Source organism: Pelecanus crispus, chromosome 7 (genome assembly GCF_030463565.1).
Source record: "Pelecanus crispus isolate bPelCri1 chromosome 7, bPelCri1.pri, whole genome shotgun sequence".
NCBI classification, from domain to species: Eukaryota; Metazoa; Chordata; class Aves; order Pelecaniformes; family Pelecanidae; genus Pelecanus; species Pelecanus crispus.
In genome coordinates, this window is record NC_134649.1 from 3,901,295 (window position 1) to 3,921,232 (window position 19,938).

Sequence of the window (19,938 nt, forward strand, 5' to 3'; positions counted from 1 at the left end):
GGATGCATCGGTTGAAGGAACCGCTGGTGCCCTCCCGGCGTTACATTGCTACGCACTTCCGTGGAGAGGCAGAGTCTGCGTTTGCTTTTTTCCGAATGCTTTCTGTAAAAGAAGAGAGACCGTTCTGCTGTGCAGAAAGTATAAAGCCCTGGCAGGATGTGTTCATTTATCAAAGTAAAAGGAAGAGAAAGAAATGACATGTAATGGTAGCGAGGGGGTGGGGCAGCATGGCTTTCAGCTCGTGTGAATTGGCTTCACTGAAGTTTTCCTCAGCTGTGTAACCACAGAATTCAGGCAGCACTCAGCGTGCGTTATTTGAAGGAAGACACAAGTATTACCTGCTAAATCTCTTCTTCCGATCCCCACGAGGCCTTCGTACAATCCCTTGATTGGATTGTCTCCTGCCGTGATCACGCCGTGGAGCCAGATAAGCAACATTCTGTGGCCGTGCTCCCTGTAGCTTTTAGTGCCTGGCAAGATCAAACCACAACTGAAATCCTGCGTTTCACAGCACACGGCCCTGACCAGAGCGGATTTCTGAATTCATGGGTTTGGACACCCCTCCCTCCTCTTTGGATTTTACTAGGAGGCTCTAAAGTACAGTTTAGCTTAATTCCTAGTTGCGGTGCGATTGCTAGATTAACATTAAACTTAACAGAGCAGGCCATGGATGAACTTGTCAGGCAACCTTTCATGGCAATACAGAATTTCTGCCTTCAGAGCATAGCTTAGCCCTTTGCTCGCGTTGTGCAAACTCCAGGAGTCCTTACAGTAACCGACCCAGTGGGGATCTGTTTCTGAAACTCAGAACTTGCTTCTGCTAACGTATCTCTTAAATTCTAAATGGGACTTCGCCGCCTTCTTGGTTCAGCTCCTTAAAAGAGAAAAATAAACCCAGCAAGATTTCTTCTGTCCTACAGAACAAGAATTGTAGCAAGAACTCACAGGTCTGGCAAGTGCCTCAGAAGGAGTGAGCAATGGACCACTAACCCCACTTGCGTGCTTTACTCCTAGATAAATTCCAGTGTGCAGATAACTCCACATTCATTAAAAACAGTATTTTTAACCTAATCTTTTGGTTGTTTCAAATAAACCAGCTCGTTTTCTTCATGCTTTGTTATTACTGCAGACTTATGTCCCAGAAACACAGTCCAAGTGAAGAAAGGAGAATACCTGTGCAGCATTTCATACCTGTCCATTGTTGCTCAATGGCCCTAATGTGGGCATCAGTGAATTTCCAGTAATGTGCCAGCTTCTTCCATTCACCAGGTTTGAGGTACTTAGTAGCTAACCTCCACATTACTGAGCGAATGTGCTGCGTTTCCAGCCTGTGATCTTGCTTAAAGGTCAAGTGCTTTGCCACCCAGGAGTCGGAGTCGCTGTTCAGATTGTCCTGCAAAGCCAGAACAGGGGTTTCAGGCAGGATGCTGCAGATGCGCGGGTCATTCTGCAGCCTCCCACATCCTCAGCGGTGCATGTCACTCTGAGTTCATTCTGGCACAGCACATTTTTTTTTTATTCTCTTTATTCTCTTGTTTCATTCCATTCTCATCATGCATGTTAACAAATACTGTTCATAGCAGCTTTGCTGTGGAAGCCCATGCAGATCACAATTTGCATTTCTACAGTGCCTTTTATCTGGGGCTTTTACACAGATTCATTTAATTAAATCTCCTTGCTCCCCTGCAACACAGGCACAGCTGCTCAGCCCCCTTTACACGCCAGACTGCAAATAGGCTAAATGACTTCCCCTAGGGCCGTGCGGGAAGCCCACGCAAGGGCCCGATATGCACAGCGTTACTCCTGAAGCTGCACCTGAACCACAGGCGTATGCCCTCCTTCCCTTCCTTTTCTTTCCCCCTAGAACACTGTCTTTCCCGGTATGGGAGAACACCCAAAGTCTTATGAAGACGCAAGGGATGCGGTGTTTGGCTGTGCTTTCAGCACGCCCTCTGCTCAGATCAGGCTGGGCACAGGCTTGGGGTAGGCAGGGTTTCAGATGGGGGACTGGGGCTGAGCAGCTGCGCCTCGCACACAGGCCACGGGAGAAGAGAGACGGCTGGGCCATGCCGGGAAACACAGGAGGAGCAGCCCCAGCTGTGGGGAAGTTTGAGAGGGAAGTTGGTTGTATGACTTGCAACAAGAACTGATCGCTCTGTTCACAAGAGGTGTCTCCCACTCCTAAAAACTCGCCACGTCCCATTTGGTGACCTCGGGCCAAGCATTTTCCTGCTCAGTGCTTCTGTTTCTCCTTCTGGGAAAAGGAACCAATGCTACCCCACTCCCTTCTACAGGGCTTTGGGAACAGCTGCCAAAGAATCTTTGAAAACCCCTGTTCCCTTCAGCACAGCCTGGGGCTTTTAACAACAGAGGCTTTTTTAAATAAGGAAAGCCTTAAGTAGATGTTGTTGGCATGGTGAGGACTTCTGTTTTTCTTAAGTAAGGTGATGAAAGTAGAGGTCAGGCTGTCACAGGACGTCCTGTATTTCTTTCCCTTTTGACAGCTGGTGATGTGGAGTCTCAATGGAGAGGATAAAGCTACACCTGCCCTGGAAAGCGCAGGGGATGGTGGTGTAAGCTGCTCACCTTTTCCCATTTGTAAAACCGATCAGCTTTGATAATCATGTCCGCCAAGTTGATGTGATTGCCTCGGGCGGCGACATCCAGAGACGTCTTCCCTTGCTGAAATTAGAAGAGGAAAAATGAGGCAGAAAAGACCTTGCATGCTTAGGATGTACAAACTCTGCACCCAGCCGGCAGTCTGTAGGAGCAGGCAGCATGGCCTATCGAGCAATGCACCCAGCTGGGATGAAGGACCCCCATTCTCCACCTGCAAACACCTGGGATGTGAGCTAGCTTCGAGCTACCGCACGCAGGGCATGGGGAGTCATTTTCTAGGCTCTGCAGCATCTCCTCTGTTGCCACAGGGGATCTGCCCGTTTGGCAGGAGCAGTTGGGAACACATCCCATAACCCAGAGTGGATGGCAGGGTGCTTTCAGGCTCCCAGCAACACGGGTGCGGCCGTCAAAGGACCAGCTCAGCACTACAACCCAAGGCATTTTATAGCCTCTCGCACAGCAGGTTTGCTGACACATGACACTGAAGTGATTTATACAACCTCATTAATTTTATAGGCTCCACATACGCGTGATTAGAAATGGTCTCCTAGGAGAAGCACAGACTGATGTGACTATGAAAATGTAACTGCACTCGTTACATGAACATGATTTTGGATTGGGGAGGGTGGGGCGGGGATTTGTATTTATATCTAAAAGCAGATAGCAGAAAGGAACAAGATTTGAAAATTGCATGAAGGAAAGCGAGCCAGCCCAGCCATCAGGCATGCCAGTGAGAACGGTTCTAGCCTCAGACGTGAGCAGAAACCCAATTTCACCCAGAAAAGCGTGAATGTGTTTCCTGCGCTGAGTCTCACTGCGGTTCCACAGACTGCTGGAAGGTGGCAAACATTCACGGCAGCTGAAGGCCGTTTCAGCCAGGTGGCTTCGAGTCTGTACGTGCTTTAACCCACTGCAAATGGCAGACACTATTTTAATCTCTGCCCAAGCCCCCTCCAGCATTTTCTGGGCACATACCACATTTTCACGCTGCATGCAACTTGCCCGATTCCTCTAGAATTCCTTTTGTTGATTTAATTAGAGGGGAAAAGCCCTGGACACCAGTGCCAGATCTATACCAACCAGACACTTTTAACCTATTAAAACATGTGTGCTGTAATTCTTGAGGTATATAACTTATCATTATTCAAGAAGATCTTTGATATTAATGTGCATGATAGCACAAGTAGAAAGAACTAGAGCAACTCTGAGAAGAAGTTTGCTCATTGTGTGAACTGTTTTCTACCTTCCTAAGAACCAGTCACTTCTTTCCAGGAAAACACATCAAAATAACCTACTCAGCAGTGTTTCAAGGCCTTATCCCTGGAAATATCCAGATTTTAATATTATTACTAGCCTTCCTTGAAAATTATGAAAAGCAGTGGCAAAGACCATTCATATTTCCCCTCCATACCCCCACAGAACCTATTCGACCCATGGAGACATTTACCTTGTCTGTTAGCTTCAGATTGACTCCTGCAATGAGAATCATCTCAGCAATGTCCTGCCTGCCATGCTCCGCAGCGATGTGGAGTGAGGTCTGCTGCCTCTGCAGGAGAGTGAAAGGACTAAATTTCAGAGAAGGACAAGTGCGAGGCTGGAAGGATAGGACAGAACAATACCGGGAGGAAGCGCTGTAAGAACGCTGCCAGCTCTGCCCTCCTTTGCCCTCTATCCCTTTTTAAACTCAGGGCCAAACACCCTCCTACCTCAGACTGGAGTTGGGCTCCTCAAGCTGAGCAGAACTGGTCTGTCCCTGTCCCAGCACCAGCACTAGGAAGCCTGATAACATTTCAGTCTAAAGAAGGAACCTCTTCAGTTCCATAAAGCTCCCTAGGGTCACTTATAGGACTATATTATTTCCTGTTATTTAAACAATTTCTGTAGGCAGATAGTTTGGCCAAGGGAGGAAAGGACCTTTGCCAATTCTTTGTTCCTGGGACACAGGGCCAGGTTAATGTGCATGCACTGTGAACTGTATGCACCTTGGGATTGTTTAACAGAAACAACTAAAACCAAATACAAAATGTGGCAATTTTATGGTGTCATCAGGAGAGAACATCACAACAAGAATGAACATTAACCGAAACATTACAAAGAAGTTACACATTTGTTAGCAAAGCCCCTCATTCACAAAATTACAATTTGGTGAGACAACCACCTGCCTCCAGGTTTGCCTCCCATTCTCAGCCCCCCCAAACATTTGGCAGAGTATCATCTGGGCTGAAATTTCTCCCCTCTGCTTCCAGCTGGGAGGAGAGAGGCTGACTACGCAATGTCTCTGCGCACAGGTCCCAGGGACATGGCACAGCCCACGTGTCTTATGCCATCAAGCGACTACCTCACTGCAACACTCAGAATCATTTCACAAGTTTCATGTTTCCTAAGTCATGCTTCCAGGTTTTCCCCATTTTAAAGCACTCCTCTTTAATCCTGTCCCCAATGTGATCAAATCGCCCATGAAATGGGTTCGCATTTCAAAGACAAAGAACAGGAGCTTCAGTCTTACATTATCTGGAATGTCAAGGTCACACTCCACGTCAATAAAGAGCTTCACCATGGCTGGGAAGTTCTGTAGTACTGCAATGTGTGTCGCTGATGCATTTTGCTGCAGAAAAAAGACCTTGCATTTAGGAAAAGCTTAGCTCATGGCACTGAAAGGACCATGCGGTGCCCAGCACGTCTTAGAATATTCTAAGACAGCTGCCAGCCTGGACTGGGGATACTGCCCCGTAAGCACAGACCCCACAGCAGCACCGGTCCTTGCAGAGTCGCTTTGTGCTCTTGACCAGCTCCACAAACTGTCTTTGCCTTTTTGTAAGCAATGAGAGCATTGAGTGGGACTTACGTGATTAACAGCATCTTTGTGGATTCCTGCATCCATGAGGATCCTGGCTATCTCCTCATAGCCATGCAGTGCTGCGTAATGAAGGCAATTCATCTTCTTCTGAGAGGCACATCAGAAGAGATGGGTATTAGTCAGGATTTCTTCTCAGAAGCTGCAGTTCGTACAGACCGTCCACAGAGATCCCCCACCTTCCCTCCTGCAAGAGCCCCATGCCCCCATACTGACAAATCCATAGAGATTGTCTCCACAGCCAAGCCGGTCCCAGGGCAGCTTCACCCGCCTCTTTGTACAAAGCCACGTGTACTTTCCTCTGGACTCCCTGCGCTGTTTCTGAAGTGCTGGGCTCCACACGGTCTCACCTGATAACGGGAGCCATCCCTGCAAGGCCACAGGTCTGGGCAAAAATCCACAAAGTAGTGGCTGGAAATGGAATCACCTCCACAGAGCTCACCTGGGTTTGGGCATTGACATCAGCACCTGCTTCCAAGAGCAGCTTCATACAGTCACCGTGACCCCCCTCAGCAGCCAGGTGCAGAGCCGTAAGTCCTTCCTGGACAAGGCAAAAAAGGAGACAAGCAGCATTTCTGTAGACAAGGCCAAGACAGAGCAGCAGAACAAGCAAGTCTCTACCCCGTCTTCTGAATCCATGACGTGTTAAAATATCAATTCTGAGGGCCAGGGTGATTGTTAGGAAAATAAAGGACACAATTATCTGCCACCGACATACCAGAGTACTGCTGTGTCCTTATGCCACTGGAAACAGCTGGCCCATGGGTCACAAGACAGACATGACGTTCATCACCTTTTCTCCCCTTCAGCCCATTAGCAAACAAAAAAGGTTTTCATGTGGACAATGAAGACAAACCATTTTCCTAGAGTAGCCCAGAAACAGCCATAGGCAGAACTGGAAGCCTGTGGCCCTCAACCACTGGTTCTCCCTTCTGAGGGCTGCAGCTCATTTCTTTTAGAAAAACCAAGCAGAATTCCTATCTGGTTTTATTATTACTCTTCGCACAAAGGGCAGCTCATTTGCGGGAAGATAAATGCTACCAGAGTTACCACAGAAGGTGATTTCCCTTTTCTTTCAGATCTTAATCACCATCAAATACACTTTTCAAAGACAGTAACCAAGTAAGACTAAAAAAATGCTGATAAACCTAATTGGGAGTGTGCCCTGGAATAAATAACAGCATTAATAAGTCAATATTTGCTATCTAAGCAATTAACTATGTTCCAGCCACATAATTTTCCAAAGCAGGTCTGTCAAAGAGAGATCTCAAACAGAAGGTCCATATGTTCAGTGACTAAGTCAATACTATAAAGCATAGTGAAGTTTAGTTTAAAACACACTCAATAACCACTTAGGCACTTGAATGTACAAGGGTCAGGGAGAAAAAGGGAGATTAAATGGAGCGATAAGGTAGGTCAGCAGATACAAGCAGGAAGAAAAGGCAACATTTTAGAATTGGATATTGGTCCAAGAAGGATGTTGCCTTTCACTGATATTCTGCGAGTGTGACCTGCATTTACACACGTACGCTTTAGATAAAATCAGCTGTTTTCTAAACCTCTCCTGTCAATACCTACTATTCAGCCTGATGACTGTGGCAGGAGAGTATTTCTAGGGAGGGAAAGGGCAAAACTGATGTGGTTTTCATTTCATTTCAATGCACTTACTAAGTTCTTCTCATCAAGGCCCACTCCAACATCTATAATCTTCTGCAGCACAGAGAGATGTCCGTTTTTAGCAGCTAAATGCAATGCCGTATTTTCTTCCTGAAAGTAAACATCACTTCATTCATGTGCGTATCACAGGACTGAGTGCTCGTACACCACAACTTTGCACAGAGTATATGAGCATGACTGAAAAGGAGGTTGTAACCAGTAACAAGAGTCTGAAACAGTCTTCTAATAGGTGCAGCAGGGCGGTAAGAAATCCAGCTACCTTAAACTGGAGCACAGCCCACCAGGTATGTATCCTGTATCCTGTATTGCTGTGTATCCTGTCTGAAAAGTCCTGGATTGAAATCCAGCACAGACTGAGATGCAAACGGTTTGCAAGCGGATAAAGAAGCAAAGCCCTGGCGTACCACAACCATAGTTACAACTGCTGACAACTTGCCTGCATGAGCCTCATTTGGTATCCAGTTCCCTGACTTTCACACCACTAATCCTTGGACTTTACTGCCCTTGTGTGTGGTTTTATGCCCATACCTTGTCTTTGGCACTGTGAGAACAGCCCAGTCGAATTAGGAACTCCACCACCTCCAGCCGCCCATACTCTGCAGCCAGGTGAAACGCTGTCCTGTCCATCTTTGAAAGCAAACAGAAATACAGTCCAAGAAAGGCTCAGAAAGCACAAGATTAGATAATCTGCTGCAAGCGATATAATAATGCCTTGGGTGAAAACCCAGCCCACAGGGTGAAAAGTGCTGCACTTCAAAAATAGTTCTCTTTTATTCTTCTGTTAACTTTTATTCTGCTTTACATTTAGGATGACCCTAACAAAACAAGGTGAACATAACTACCCACTGAGGCTAACAACTCCGAGCACTTTGGTCTCACCAAACACTGGCAAATAGATCTTTTCAGCATTTATTACATATAAATAGAGGATAATAAAAAGTTTACTGAAAGCAACTAAGGATAAAAAAATTGAATTAATATCTGAGACCCCAGTTATCGAGTGAGTCAGAAACCTTTTTGGGGACGTGGGGAAAGGCAGATCTCTTGTTGCCTCATTTAACTCCCAAGCATCAGAGTGGGGATCACTCTAGGAACCATGAAGGCCAGGGAGTGGAAAAGAGTGTGCGCCAGCTCCTGGGAGCTCCTACACTGTCTTCAGGAACAGGTCAGCTAACGCTGGAACATGCTGGGAGAGGGTGACCCTTGGTTATTGCTTACCTACAATACACCCTGAAGTATCAGCTGCACAAGAGGAGGACACTGAAATTCCTGAATTAATTCTGCAAAAGGCTACATTGGGAAGCCTTGGCTGCTGAAGCTTGATCAGAGCCAGAATCCTCATCACCCCTAAGCTCTCCTCCGCAGGAGGGCCAGAGCCTGTGTGGGATACCCTTGGTTCTCCAGGAGTAGCATCTGACTCTGACTCTCTTCCCAAGACCAAGGGCAACACTCCTGCTAAGCTCAGCAGAGCAAGATCAGACCTTGTGAAACAAAGCACTGAAGAGCCTTCCTACCTTGTCTGTCTGATCCACACACACATCCTCCAGGTCCTCCATGATGAATTCCATCACCTGGATGTGTCCCCTCTGAGCAGCACAGTGGAGCAGGTTCCTGCCATTCTGGAGAGGAGATAACTATTTGTTTAACAAGTCCAAGACTGCAGGACAGTCTCTTTTCACAACCTGTTCCTGTTAGCAAAGACCCATTCCACGCCTCCCTGCACCTCTAGGGCTAAACTAGCTTATGCTGCAGACAGCAAGTTATGACTGAAGTATTAACGCTTCTTTACCCAGCCAAAGTCTATTTTAAAATACGTGGACTGCTGATTCACTAAACCCATTTCCCATTTCTGTAACATCTTCCACATCACCACTGCACAAATGTGAGCAGAGAAAGCTGTGTACATCTCTATAGCTACCATTATTACACCTGTTTTAGGAATAAGGCAGAAGTACAGATGGCAGTCCCCATGGCAGACGCTGTCACACACGATTACCTTAGCTCACGGATAAGCCTCTCTCTCCCCCCATCACTGTCTGGAGCTGCGTGATGAACCTACGTAGGGAGACTTTCTCACCCTATTGACACAGTTAATCTTGGCCCCAGCATTGACGAGGATCTGCAGGACACGGAGGTGGCCAAACCAGGCAGACAGGAGAAGCGCATTCATTCCAAACTGGGCAGAAGAGAAGAGATACTTACAGCTAAGCTGCAGCCACCACCATCCCCACCATGGAGGGAAGCTGTCCCTCTAGCTTCATGAAGTTTCCCAAGGATTTTTGTTTCTCTCTGGGTTTTTTTTTTAGCCCCACTTTCTCCAATTACTATTATTCCTGCCACAGACATTAGAATCATAGAATCATAGAAACGTTTAGGTTGGAAAAGACCTTTAAGATCATCCAGTCCAACCATTAACCTAACATCACCAAGTCCACCACTAAACCAATTAAGGGTAGAGTAGCAACCCCAAACCTCCTGGCTTGGTGGCTGGATCATTTATAATGAAAGTAAAAACTAGGGATCATTAAAATTGGAAAGGACCTCTAAGATCATCATGTTAGCAGCAGCTGAGCAGAGACCTGCCTCTTGACTGCCACTTCCTAATCAATGGTGCATATTAGCCTGGTTGTTATGGGGGAGAGAGAACTTGCTGGCTGTCAGTCTTCCCACAAGCCCAAATAACATGACCAGAAGCAGCCAAGTATCCCCATGCTATACAGAAAACCTCACAGATTCTACCAGCCTACTCCCCGGTCACTGTGATTGCAACGAAAAGGCCAAAAGACAGAGCACAGACACATCTGAAAACAAGGCTTGCTCCAGAGAGGCACTGCACCTGCCTCAGCAGGGAGGCCGCAGCTTTCCAAGCACTGCGATACCTTGTGCCACCCACCCAGGGCAAAGGTGCGGTCTGTAACTGCCAGCCCAGCACCCAGTCCCTGGCGCTCCCCCAACACAGAACACATTTGCAGGACACGCAAGGGAGATTCTCCTTCATACACTGTCTTCATCATCCACCGGGACATCGTGATCCAGGAGCAGTCGCACAGCATCCATGTTCCCTGCTCCCGCGGCCCAGTGCAAGGCAGTCCGGTCTGTCTGGAAGGGAAGGAAGGAGAGAGGGAAGGCTGAGGTATGCAGAGTGTGTGCGTATCCATCAGACCTCCTGAAGGCCAAAATCTCCTTTGCCATCCATGGAGCCAGAATTTCCTGCACTGTGCAGGGTTTTCTTTGGTCAAAGACCTCAAGACAGAGGTTTTTCTGCTCTCTTGTCAGGCAGATAGTGACCTCTGCTAGTCACCTTCTACTCAAAACCCTCAGTTATGGACTGTAACAATAGCACAGGAATGAGAAATATCGCTGACCATGGATGGACAGATTGAAACAGTAGGGATTGGCGCAAGCACATATTTCCTGGAACCTACTGGTACACAAGGGGAGACCTGCACCAGGAATTTAATCCCACAGCCTTGGCGTACAGAAATAGCAAAATCAAACCTTCCATTGCAGCCACATTCCAAGGGGAACCATAAATTATCACCCTCCCTCAGCACTTACAACTTTTCAGTCTGGCCAGGATGAGAGTGCACTGGGTTCCAGTGTGTTGTGAAACCGCTCAGTTGCTACAGGGCCTATTTAGAACCGTGCGATGTATTTTAGAGCTTTAACGAATTGAGCAGCTAATGAGAGTAGCGTTAAGGAGCTGCAGTTCTGAAACACACCCTCAGCACTTCCTGCAGCTTAAGAGTTGGAAAAACCCAGGACTTACATTGGTTTTGGCTTTGATGTCAACCCCTCTCCTGATGAGCTCCTCCATCCTGGCTGTGTCATTACGCTTTGCCGCATGGTGGAACTCCTTCTCTGAATGAAGCACTGCAGCAGAGGCAGAAGAGTGGGCATTAAAACAGTGCTGGCAAGGAGCATGGAGCAGCATGCCCCAACAAACCTCCCCTTCATCTCACCGGCCCCCGTGGCTTCAAGGAAGGATGACTGCAGAAAGATTCTTCCAGCAAGAATCCCAGCCCTACAGATGTTGGCATGTTTGCTGGATTTGTCCTCTCCCACTGTCTCCCCTTCCCTGAGTACCCCTGTGCCACATCAGTGCTCTTCCACTCCTACCACCTTCTCTTCTAACTCAGTGTCTTTCTCTGTTTCTGTGGACTTGCTCCAGCCCCAAAATCTTTTGATCCATTAGGTCTGGCATCCCCCGAGGCCCAGTGCCAGCATGAGGGCTCGGGCAGATGACCCAGACCCTTTCCTCCATCCCTCCGCTTACATCCCGCGGCTCTACAAGGAGGCATTTACACACGGTCCTGCTGTCCCCCTCCGGGCAACCTGAATCAGCCAAGCAGCACAAAACTGCTCGTCTGGCCTGTGATTAGTGTTGCATCTCTTAATAGACCATGGCAGTTCTGTACATAATTTACGACAACCAGCAGTATTTGTCCTGCACAGTTAGGCACAATTTAAGGGTGTTCACTCTCCATGCTGAGCCTTGCCCCAGCAATCTTCTCCTTGATCGAACAAACTTTCCTGCCAAGAAACGAGAGCAAGGCTGTGACTCTGGGCCTGCCGCAGCCCCGCAGGGAGGCTCTCAAGGTTTTTGGCAAGGCTGGCGTCAGTTTTTGTTGGACTCAGTCTCTGCCCTAGTGCTTTTGGGGAATTCTTTTGAGAAGTGCTGGACTCAGACCCTCAGCCTGTCACAGCCTGTTGGAGAGCTGGCTCAGGTGCTTTGCTCTCTTCTACCTTTCTGCAGATCTCAGGCTGCAGCTTGAGGGTAGCAGGGGCTCAATGCAACTTCAGTTTGTATCAGCATATCAACTAGACACTAACCACATGCCACACAAGAGGCATCAAAACATATTATCGTTCCTGTTCCACCACACTGAGGAGATAAACAGGAGCCTTGCTGTCTAAATAGCACTACCCCGTTTCTCTCTGGAAGGCACAGAAGAAAGGTACCCCTACCATGGACTCCTAGGTCAACAAAGGTATAACCTCACCCTCCAATTTCTGTTCCTTTTACCTTCAAACAAAAACCTTTAGCTCAAGAAAAAAACAAGTAACACAAAATTTAATACCAGACAGGGTCACTCAAAAGCATTGGACCTGCTGCTTCACTGAAGGCAGCAGGATTTGGACACTGATTCCTGCAGGAGCAGGATTTTCTGTACTGCATATTGGGACCCTGTCCTCGTCTGGTCAGGTGTGTTAACGGGACTGCGTTTCCACACCGCATGGACCCTTCATTTGAGAGGAAAGATCAGGAGAACTTGGGAAAAACCTGTGATGCTTATGTTAATTATTAACACTGATGGCTACACACATACTACCTCCTTGGAAATGCTTATCTCCGTTCAGGGGAGTAAATCCTACGTTTCAGTTAAACAAATGCTGCTGCCCCTGCTCTCCAGGTGACAGAAATGTCTTCTTACATTTTATGATCACACAAAGCATCATTGTCAAGAGATGTCAAACCGCCCCTTGACTTACTTATTCTTTCCTCTGCCTGAGAAGATGCAGTAACAAACTTTGCACCGCTAAGGCTCTAGAAGCCGCCGTTTATTTATGCTCAGCAACACATGGCAAACAATTTGATGGTCTGAGTTTCCTACTCAGTGTCCAGACCGGTGAAGCTAGCCCTGTAAATGTAAATGCACTCCTCATCATGGCATGCACCTGTCCAACAGCGGCATTTCAGTAGATATTTAGCAGTTTTCCTTCTCTTTCGAGCTCAGGCTTTGGGGTATTTCATACCTTATGGCACCGCATATGAATTCAGTTATCCCAAACAGCGTGGAAAACAACTGATTTCGATGATCTCTCAAGGTCCCTTCCAACCCAAAGCATTCTATGATTCTATGATTCTATGATTTACCCTCAGTGCAATGCACCGGCTCACAGGCAGTTCATTACGCAAGAGATTTAAAAAAAGCAGCAAAGGAGATGAAAGGCGTGCAAAAAAATGCTCTAGAAGTGTCCGCTGGGCTCTACCTGAGGCCGCAGGACACGAAGACAACCCAGTGTGGCCGGGGGCTGGTGGATAAAGGGGGTCAAAACGCCCAGGTGGGGGGTACTGGTGTTATTTGGAGCATCTTAGGGGTACAGGATGCTTTGGGGCAAAAGCAGTCTCGATTCCCGCGTGGTTTATACACCTAGTTTGTTTCTGAATGGATTTTTACAACGTCTTGTTATCCTTTACAGCATCTCCTCGGCCCCGCCCCAGAGCCACCCCCCCCACCCCGGGCCCGGGGGAGGCCGGGGCCGCGCCCGCCCTCTCCCACCGCCCAAATTCCCCCCCACGGCAGCCCCCGCCGCGGCCCCACTCACGGGTGTCGTCCCCCGCCGCCAGCTCGTCCCCCATGCCGCGGTCCCGGGCCCGCCGCCGCCGCCGCCGCCGCCGCCGCCGCCGCCGCCTCAGGGCGGGCTGACAGGGGCGGCCCCGCCGCCTGACGGGCGGGCTGGCTGCTGCCGCCCCGCCGCCGCACAGCGCCTCTTCGGCGGTTAGTTAAAGAAAAATAAAATAAAAGAAATCCTCTTCCCGACACACACGGTGTTTTCGGGCCGTTTTGGGATGGCTCGAAGGGGAAAATCCAGCTGCCGCCATTTCGGGCAGGTGGCCGCATGGCTGTACCTGGGCCAGTGCTGCCCTTTACCTCAGCGTGGCTCGGCTCAGTGCTGCTCCTTTGAGGCTGTGGGCGGTTTAATTCTGTTTCCAGACCGATTCGGGAGAAGAAGGATTTCTATTCTGTGGGAAATACGGGTGGGTTTCGGTTTTTTTTCCCCTGAAAGCAGGGTTCAGGGTTTGGCATTTCCTAGGGATGAGGTGCTCTCATCTACCACACAGCCAGGGCATGGCAGTGGGTGCAATAAGGAGTTAAAAGCTCTCTTCACTCAGAGTTTTAGTTAATTCTCCTGTTTCAGCATCTGGGTCTGGTTTTGTCTTTTATTTTCTTTTCCATTTTTTGTCTTAGTTTCTTTTCCATTTTGATAGCATGAGGGAGAAGGAACCAGGCAGTGGCTGAGCTGAGGTTGGGAGGGGAGAATCAGATCTGTTTCGGGGAGATCTGAGATAAGCAGACAAAAAAAAGGTCCAAAACAGCAAAAAAAATTCCAAAACTGGGTGCCTGGTCCTATCAGTGTTGTCTGGCTCCAGGCTGGAGAGATGCTGCTGCCTTTTCACGAAGGACCAGGTAGTGGCTTTTCTGGCAGCAAGTCTTTTTTGGAGCTACACAGGGGCCACTCTTTCTGCCACAGCCATTTCAGTTCAGCCTTTGCGAGGTCCATGGCGTGGATCTGGCCCCCACAGCGTTCTCCCCGTATCTAATTTTTCAGGGTAAGTGTGGCACACAAGCGTTCCCTACTCCTTACATTTTCTAGCCTTTCCTGCGTTTGCTTGCACCCACTCTTGCCACAGATACGGGGTGACGCATCAAGGGACACTTTGGGTTGATTGAGTAAATGCTGTTTGTTGGCTTTCCAATACAAAGGAAGGTGCTGCGAGGAGAAAGGAATAACCTGTTCTGCAAACCCGGGATGGGCAGGACTGGGAGCCATGAGCTTAAATCATGGCAGGTAGGACTTTGGTTTCTCAGTGGCCAAGGCGGCAAAGGGAAGCGGACTGCAGAAAGGGGGTTTCTTTGCTGCTGCTTGCAGGAGTGGTGGCCTCGCAAGGACCCTTCCTGCCCCACTACTCTGGTTTCTCGACTTAGTCCCTGCAGCATCAGCTTTGCATTCCCTGCCTGCACCACGCTGGCCCGCAGACCTGTGTCAGGCTTGGTCCGTGTCATGGGCCCCTCTCTCTGCCTCAGCAGGGCTCCCTGAGGAGCCTCCCCGTCCCCTCCAGCCTCGCCGTACCACGGGTTTTGGCTGTGAGCACCCACTAATCATAGAATCATAGAATCATAGAATCATAGAATTGTTTAGCTTGGAAAAGACCTTTAGATCATCCAGTCCAACCATTAACCTAACATTACGGAGTCCACACTAAACCAATTAAGGGTAGACTAGACTAAACCATGTCTCGAAGTGCTGTGTCTACCCGTTTTTTGAACACTTCCAGGGATGGTGACTCCACCACCTCTCTGGGCAGCCTGTTCCAATGCTTGACTACCTTTTCTGTGAAGAAATTTTTCCTAATATCCAACCTAAACCTCCCCTGGTGCAGCTTGAGCCCATTTCCTCTCGTCCTATCGCTAACTACTTGGGATAAGAGCCCAACCCCCCCTCACTACACCCTCCTTTCAGGCACTTGTAGAGAGCGATCAGGTCTCCCCTCAGCCTCCTCTTCTCCAGGCTGAACACCCCCAGCTCCCTCAGCCGCTCCCCACCAGCCCTGAGCTCCAGACCCTTCCCCAGCTCCGTTGCCCTTCTCTGGACACGCTCCAGCACCTCAATGTCTTTCTTGTAGTGAGGGGCCCAAAACTGCACACAGTATTCCAGGTGCGGCCTCACCAGCGCCGAGTACAGGGGGACAATCACCTCCCTGCTCCTGCTGGCCACACTATTCCTGATACAATCCCAGCGACCACATGAGGGTGCCAGCGCTGTTCACCTGCCGCCATTTGCTGCCTCAAGCGATGAGCTCCGGGGTGCAGGTGGGGCTGTTCCCGGGGCTCAGGCCAGTTTTGGGGGACACCCTTGTCCCAGGGACCCCTGTGCGGGTCTGTGCTGCTCCTGCGTGTGGTGGGAGATGCAGAGAGGCAGGCAGTGTCCCGGGGGGGGGATGCAGAGGTGCGTGCGGAGACCCTCTGCTACTTCAGAAACATCTCTCCATGGGCATAGCTATGCCCTGCGCAGGACACGAGCTGTCTTCAGGGCTGGGAGCAGCAGGGCTGAGCCGGCGGTTTCCATCTCGTCGAAGCCCGCTGCCGGGGGTCTCTGCAGCCAAGCACTGTGCTGGTGCAGCTGCAGGGACCACGAGCAGGGCTTGGCCTGCTCAGCTGGGAAATGGGGAGATGGACCCTAAGCTCTTGAGCGAACGCAGATTGGGGGGGGGTCTGTGGCTAGCCACTGGTCTCAGAGCTTTGGATTTGTGTTTTGTTTTCCTTTTATTCAAATTGAATTAAAGAAAAAAAAAAAAACCCCAACCCTCTGGGGTAGGAAAAGCAAACATAAGGTCTGTCTGGATAAAGGGGAAGCCCTTCTTTTGTACAATAGCTCAGCGGGTAGAGCATCCTCCCTGAGGAAGGGGGAAAGCTAGGCTTGATCCTTGCTTCTGCCGGAGGGGAGATGCAAACCCTGGTCTCCACAAGACCCCAGAGAGTACCATAAACAGCAGGCCGCGAGCGTGTCTGGTGCGGAGAGTTTTTCTTGCTCTTTCCTGTTATTTTAAATAATTAATGATTTGATGGAGCAGGGAGTGGAGAAGGCAGGTGTCCCATCCCCCTGGAGAGCAGTCTGTGCACCCGGCGAGACGGAGTCCTGCTCTCGCTCGATGAATATTTAAGTGTCTTTAGACAAATTGAAACGGCGCCAGCAGGAATGACTGAGAAGGGCTGAGCCCTTCCCACTGGGTACCCTGTGCCTGGGGGCTGGGGAAACAGCCCTGAATAGGGCAGAGAATAATCCCTGCTTGTTTGGACGTACCGGGCATCCCAGCCTTGGGTGGGACCTCTGGCTCTTGCTAGTCTTTTGTTATGCTGTAAGAGATCCTTGGATGAAAAGCTGTCCGGACTTAACCTGCCGCTATTAATGTCATTGTCTGCACCTCTTCCAGAGCTTGAATCGGCCAGGACAGATCACCTATGGCTCTTCTGCTGCTTAACGCTGACCTCGGAAGAGAAGTAGCGCAGGTGCACTAAAAGTTCGCATCCGTTTGTGGGCTTGGGCACTTCCAGCAGGCAGAAAAAAAGCAATGTAGGCAGTTCCTTGTGTCCTTACTAAATAGGTCTGTGTTCAGGGGTGGAAGGGACGAAGACTTTCTGCTGATACTAAGTACAGAATGCAGCAAGGATTTATTAATGACACTGAACGCTTGCCTAGCGATCCATTTACTAGCTAACAGACCTAAAAGAGCTTTTGGATTTTCCCACTAATGTTGTAGCATAATGAGAGACAGGGAGAGGTGATAATTTGAGCTCTTTCTGCAATATGTTCCTGCTGTTGACCCCATCTTCAGAAAGGTGTTGAAGTCTTCAGCTTTATCTCACTTGAAGAACCATTTAGCTAAGCCAGCTACGTGCTCTTTTTCAGTTAGAAGTGAAGCTCTCTGGCATAGCATTTTGTGCTCTTACCTTGCATGCACTGTTTTTATGTGTTAGTTTAGGATAATCATTATTTTCAATCTCCAGCTTTCAAAAATCATGAGTCAGACTGCTTAAATCCATGCCATTTTAAAATGCGCCTCTGTTTGCTCTCTGATTTAGTTGTATACACTGTGATTTTACAGTCAGTCAGATTTGTAGCTAGCCATGTAATACAGCCCACAAACCAGTATGTGTTTATGCAGAAACAGTTGCTTACCTAAAGGTTTAGCAAATTGGACTTTAATTTATGATCTTCCTTTGGAAGCAAAACTGGAAGGTGACTCCTCCTGCCTGCAGCTGCCTGTAGTCCAGGAAGCCAAGCCTCTGCTTCCCTGGAGCTGCCCACAGTGGGAGCCTGGCTTGGGGAACAGGCTCCAGCCCTGGAGGATTGTCTTTTCTGGCATATGCTGCCACAGTCAGGAAATTGAATATCACATGAGAGAGGGGATGACCACATTCCTCTTTCAGTGCTGATGGACTGGTTTTACATGATCAGGTGTCAAACAGCGCCATGTGCCGAGATAGCAACCATGGGCTCTGCGGGGCAGCACCTAAAGCAGATTCTTTGGGCACTGTGGTACACGGCTGCCAGGGATGCCCTGAGGAATTGTATGTTCGTGCTGCTTTATGTCCCTGCTGTGGGTATGAAAGGGACTAACTGTACCAGCTCTGTGTCCTGGCTTGTAAACTGTGCTTCCAGGTATGTCCCATTAGAATGGAATACACATCAGAGCTCTGGCTACATGGCTTCATGTGTGGCTCCATCTTATTTGGTTTTTGTCTGGGCCAGGTGTTTAATTGTCCTGTAGACTAGGTTATTTTTGGTGCTTTCTGTGATAACTCCGTTGCTGTGACATGCTGTGGAGCTAAAACTCCTCTGGGAACATCCCAGCAATGCACACAAACATCAGCCCTGTAGCTTCTAACAGTCAACATACGAAGCTTTCAGAAATCCTGGACACCTAACAGGACTCCACAAACCCACTCTGGAATCCTGAGGAGGGATCCGGCACTTTCCCTCAAAGGCTGCATTCATCACCTTGCAAGGCTTCCACAGAGGAACAGCTTGTTAGAGGGACCTGTGGAGCTTGGAAGCTTTGCCAATAATAATTCAGGCCCAATTATGAAGTCAAATATTTAGTTAAACAGAGACTGTCTGATGACTGGATTAAACACAGGCGGCATCTGAGTGAGCTCGACACTTCAGGTTTTTGTCAGTGCCCATTTCACGAGCCTGTAATTCCGTTTTTCCTGTCTTCCCAGACTCTGCTTGTCCTGTGTAGTGTTTCAGACAATGCAGAACGAGGCATTTCAGCAGAGCTGTTGCTCCTAGCTCAGGAAGCAGCCTGTATCACAAAGTGATGTTCTCTGTTTTAGGCTTAGGAATAATCCAGTATTATGGGATTGGGAGGAAATCACATGTTAGAGAAATTGAAGGGTTGGTTGGTTGGTTGGTTGGTTGGTTTGTAAGGAAAAGTCTCAAGGAAGCCAGGAAATGTCAGAGAGGGTGTGTGAGTGAGGCTTTCCCGGCAAGATGCCGCTGCACGGGATTGACACAGATGGTTCAATCCATGTTAACAGCAACTGGAAGGTTCAGCTGGTGATTTTGAACTTCCCTCTCCCATCACTCTCACTCCCCAAAGCTGATAGGCCTTGAAATCCCTTGAAAAGGTAAACAGGCTTGAGCTTTGTCGTGGTTTAGCCCCAGCCAGCGACTAAGCACCACGCAGCCGCTGGCTCACTCCCCTACCCCGATGGGATGGGGGAGAGAATCGGAGGAGTAAGAGTGAGAAACACTCCTGGGTTGAGATAAGAACAGGTTAATAATTGAAATAAAGTAAAATAGTAATTATAATAGTAACAATATAATAATAATAATAATGATAATGATAATGATAATAATAATAATAATATACAAAGCAAGTGATGCACAATGCAATTGCTCACCACCCACCGACCGATACCCAGACAGTTCCCGAGCAGCGATCGCTGCTCCCCGGCCAACCCCCCCCAGTTTATATACTGAGCATGACATCATATGGTATGGAATAGCCCTTTGGTCAGTTTGGATCAACTATTCTGGCTGTGCCCCCTCCCAGTTTCTTGTGCACCTGGCAGAGCATGGGAAGCTGAAAAGTCCTTGACTAGCATAAGCAGTACTTAGCAACAACTAAAACATTGGTGTGTTATCAACATTCTTCTCATTCTAAATCCAAAACACAGCATTGTGCCTGCTACTAGGAAGAAAATTAATTCTATCCCAGCTGAAACCAGGACAAGCTTCCATGTAGCTTTGAAAGTGAAGCTTCCACTCAGTCAGCACCGTGGCCAGGGTTGTTCTGAGAATCAGGTCACTCCTGTTGATCCCTGACCTTCTCATAGAGCTTACTGACATGAGTTCACCACATCTTCCAACTCCGTATATTTGCCTTCCAACTGCGGAGAACAGGGCTGACATCTATCCTGCAGGAATACATGAAAAACAAAAAAATACCTGCCCACTACACTTGTACCTGAATGGTATCTTAGAAAAACACTGTA

The 19,938-nt window shown here is 48.6% G+C and overlaps 1 protein-coding gene across 1 annotated transcript; it reads right to left on the minus strand.

Moving 5' to 3' along the window:
• Nucleotides 1–40: 40 nt before the first annotated feature.
• On the minus strand, nucleotides 41–13,514 carry ANKDD1A (ankyrin repeat and death domain containing 1A). Its single transcript, XM_075714493.1, has 15 exons — nucleotides 13,481–13,514; nucleotides 10,920–11,023; nucleotides 10,151–10,249; nucleotides 9,228–9,326; nucleotides 8,665–8,769; nucleotides 7,679–7,777; nucleotides 7,142–7,240; nucleotides 5,916–6,014; nucleotides 5,465–5,563; nucleotides 5,126–5,224; nucleotides 4,067–4,165; nucleotides 2,587–2,682; nucleotides 1,192–1,393; nucleotides 339–470; nucleotides 41–102 (listed from the first exon to the last, which is right to left on the minus strand). Exons 1-15 carry the CDS (start codon nucleotides 13,512–13,514, stop codon nucleotides 41–43), a joined length of 1,527 nt encoding a protein of 508 aa, XP_075570608.1.
• Nucleotides 13,515–19,938: the final 6,424 nt, after the last annotated feature.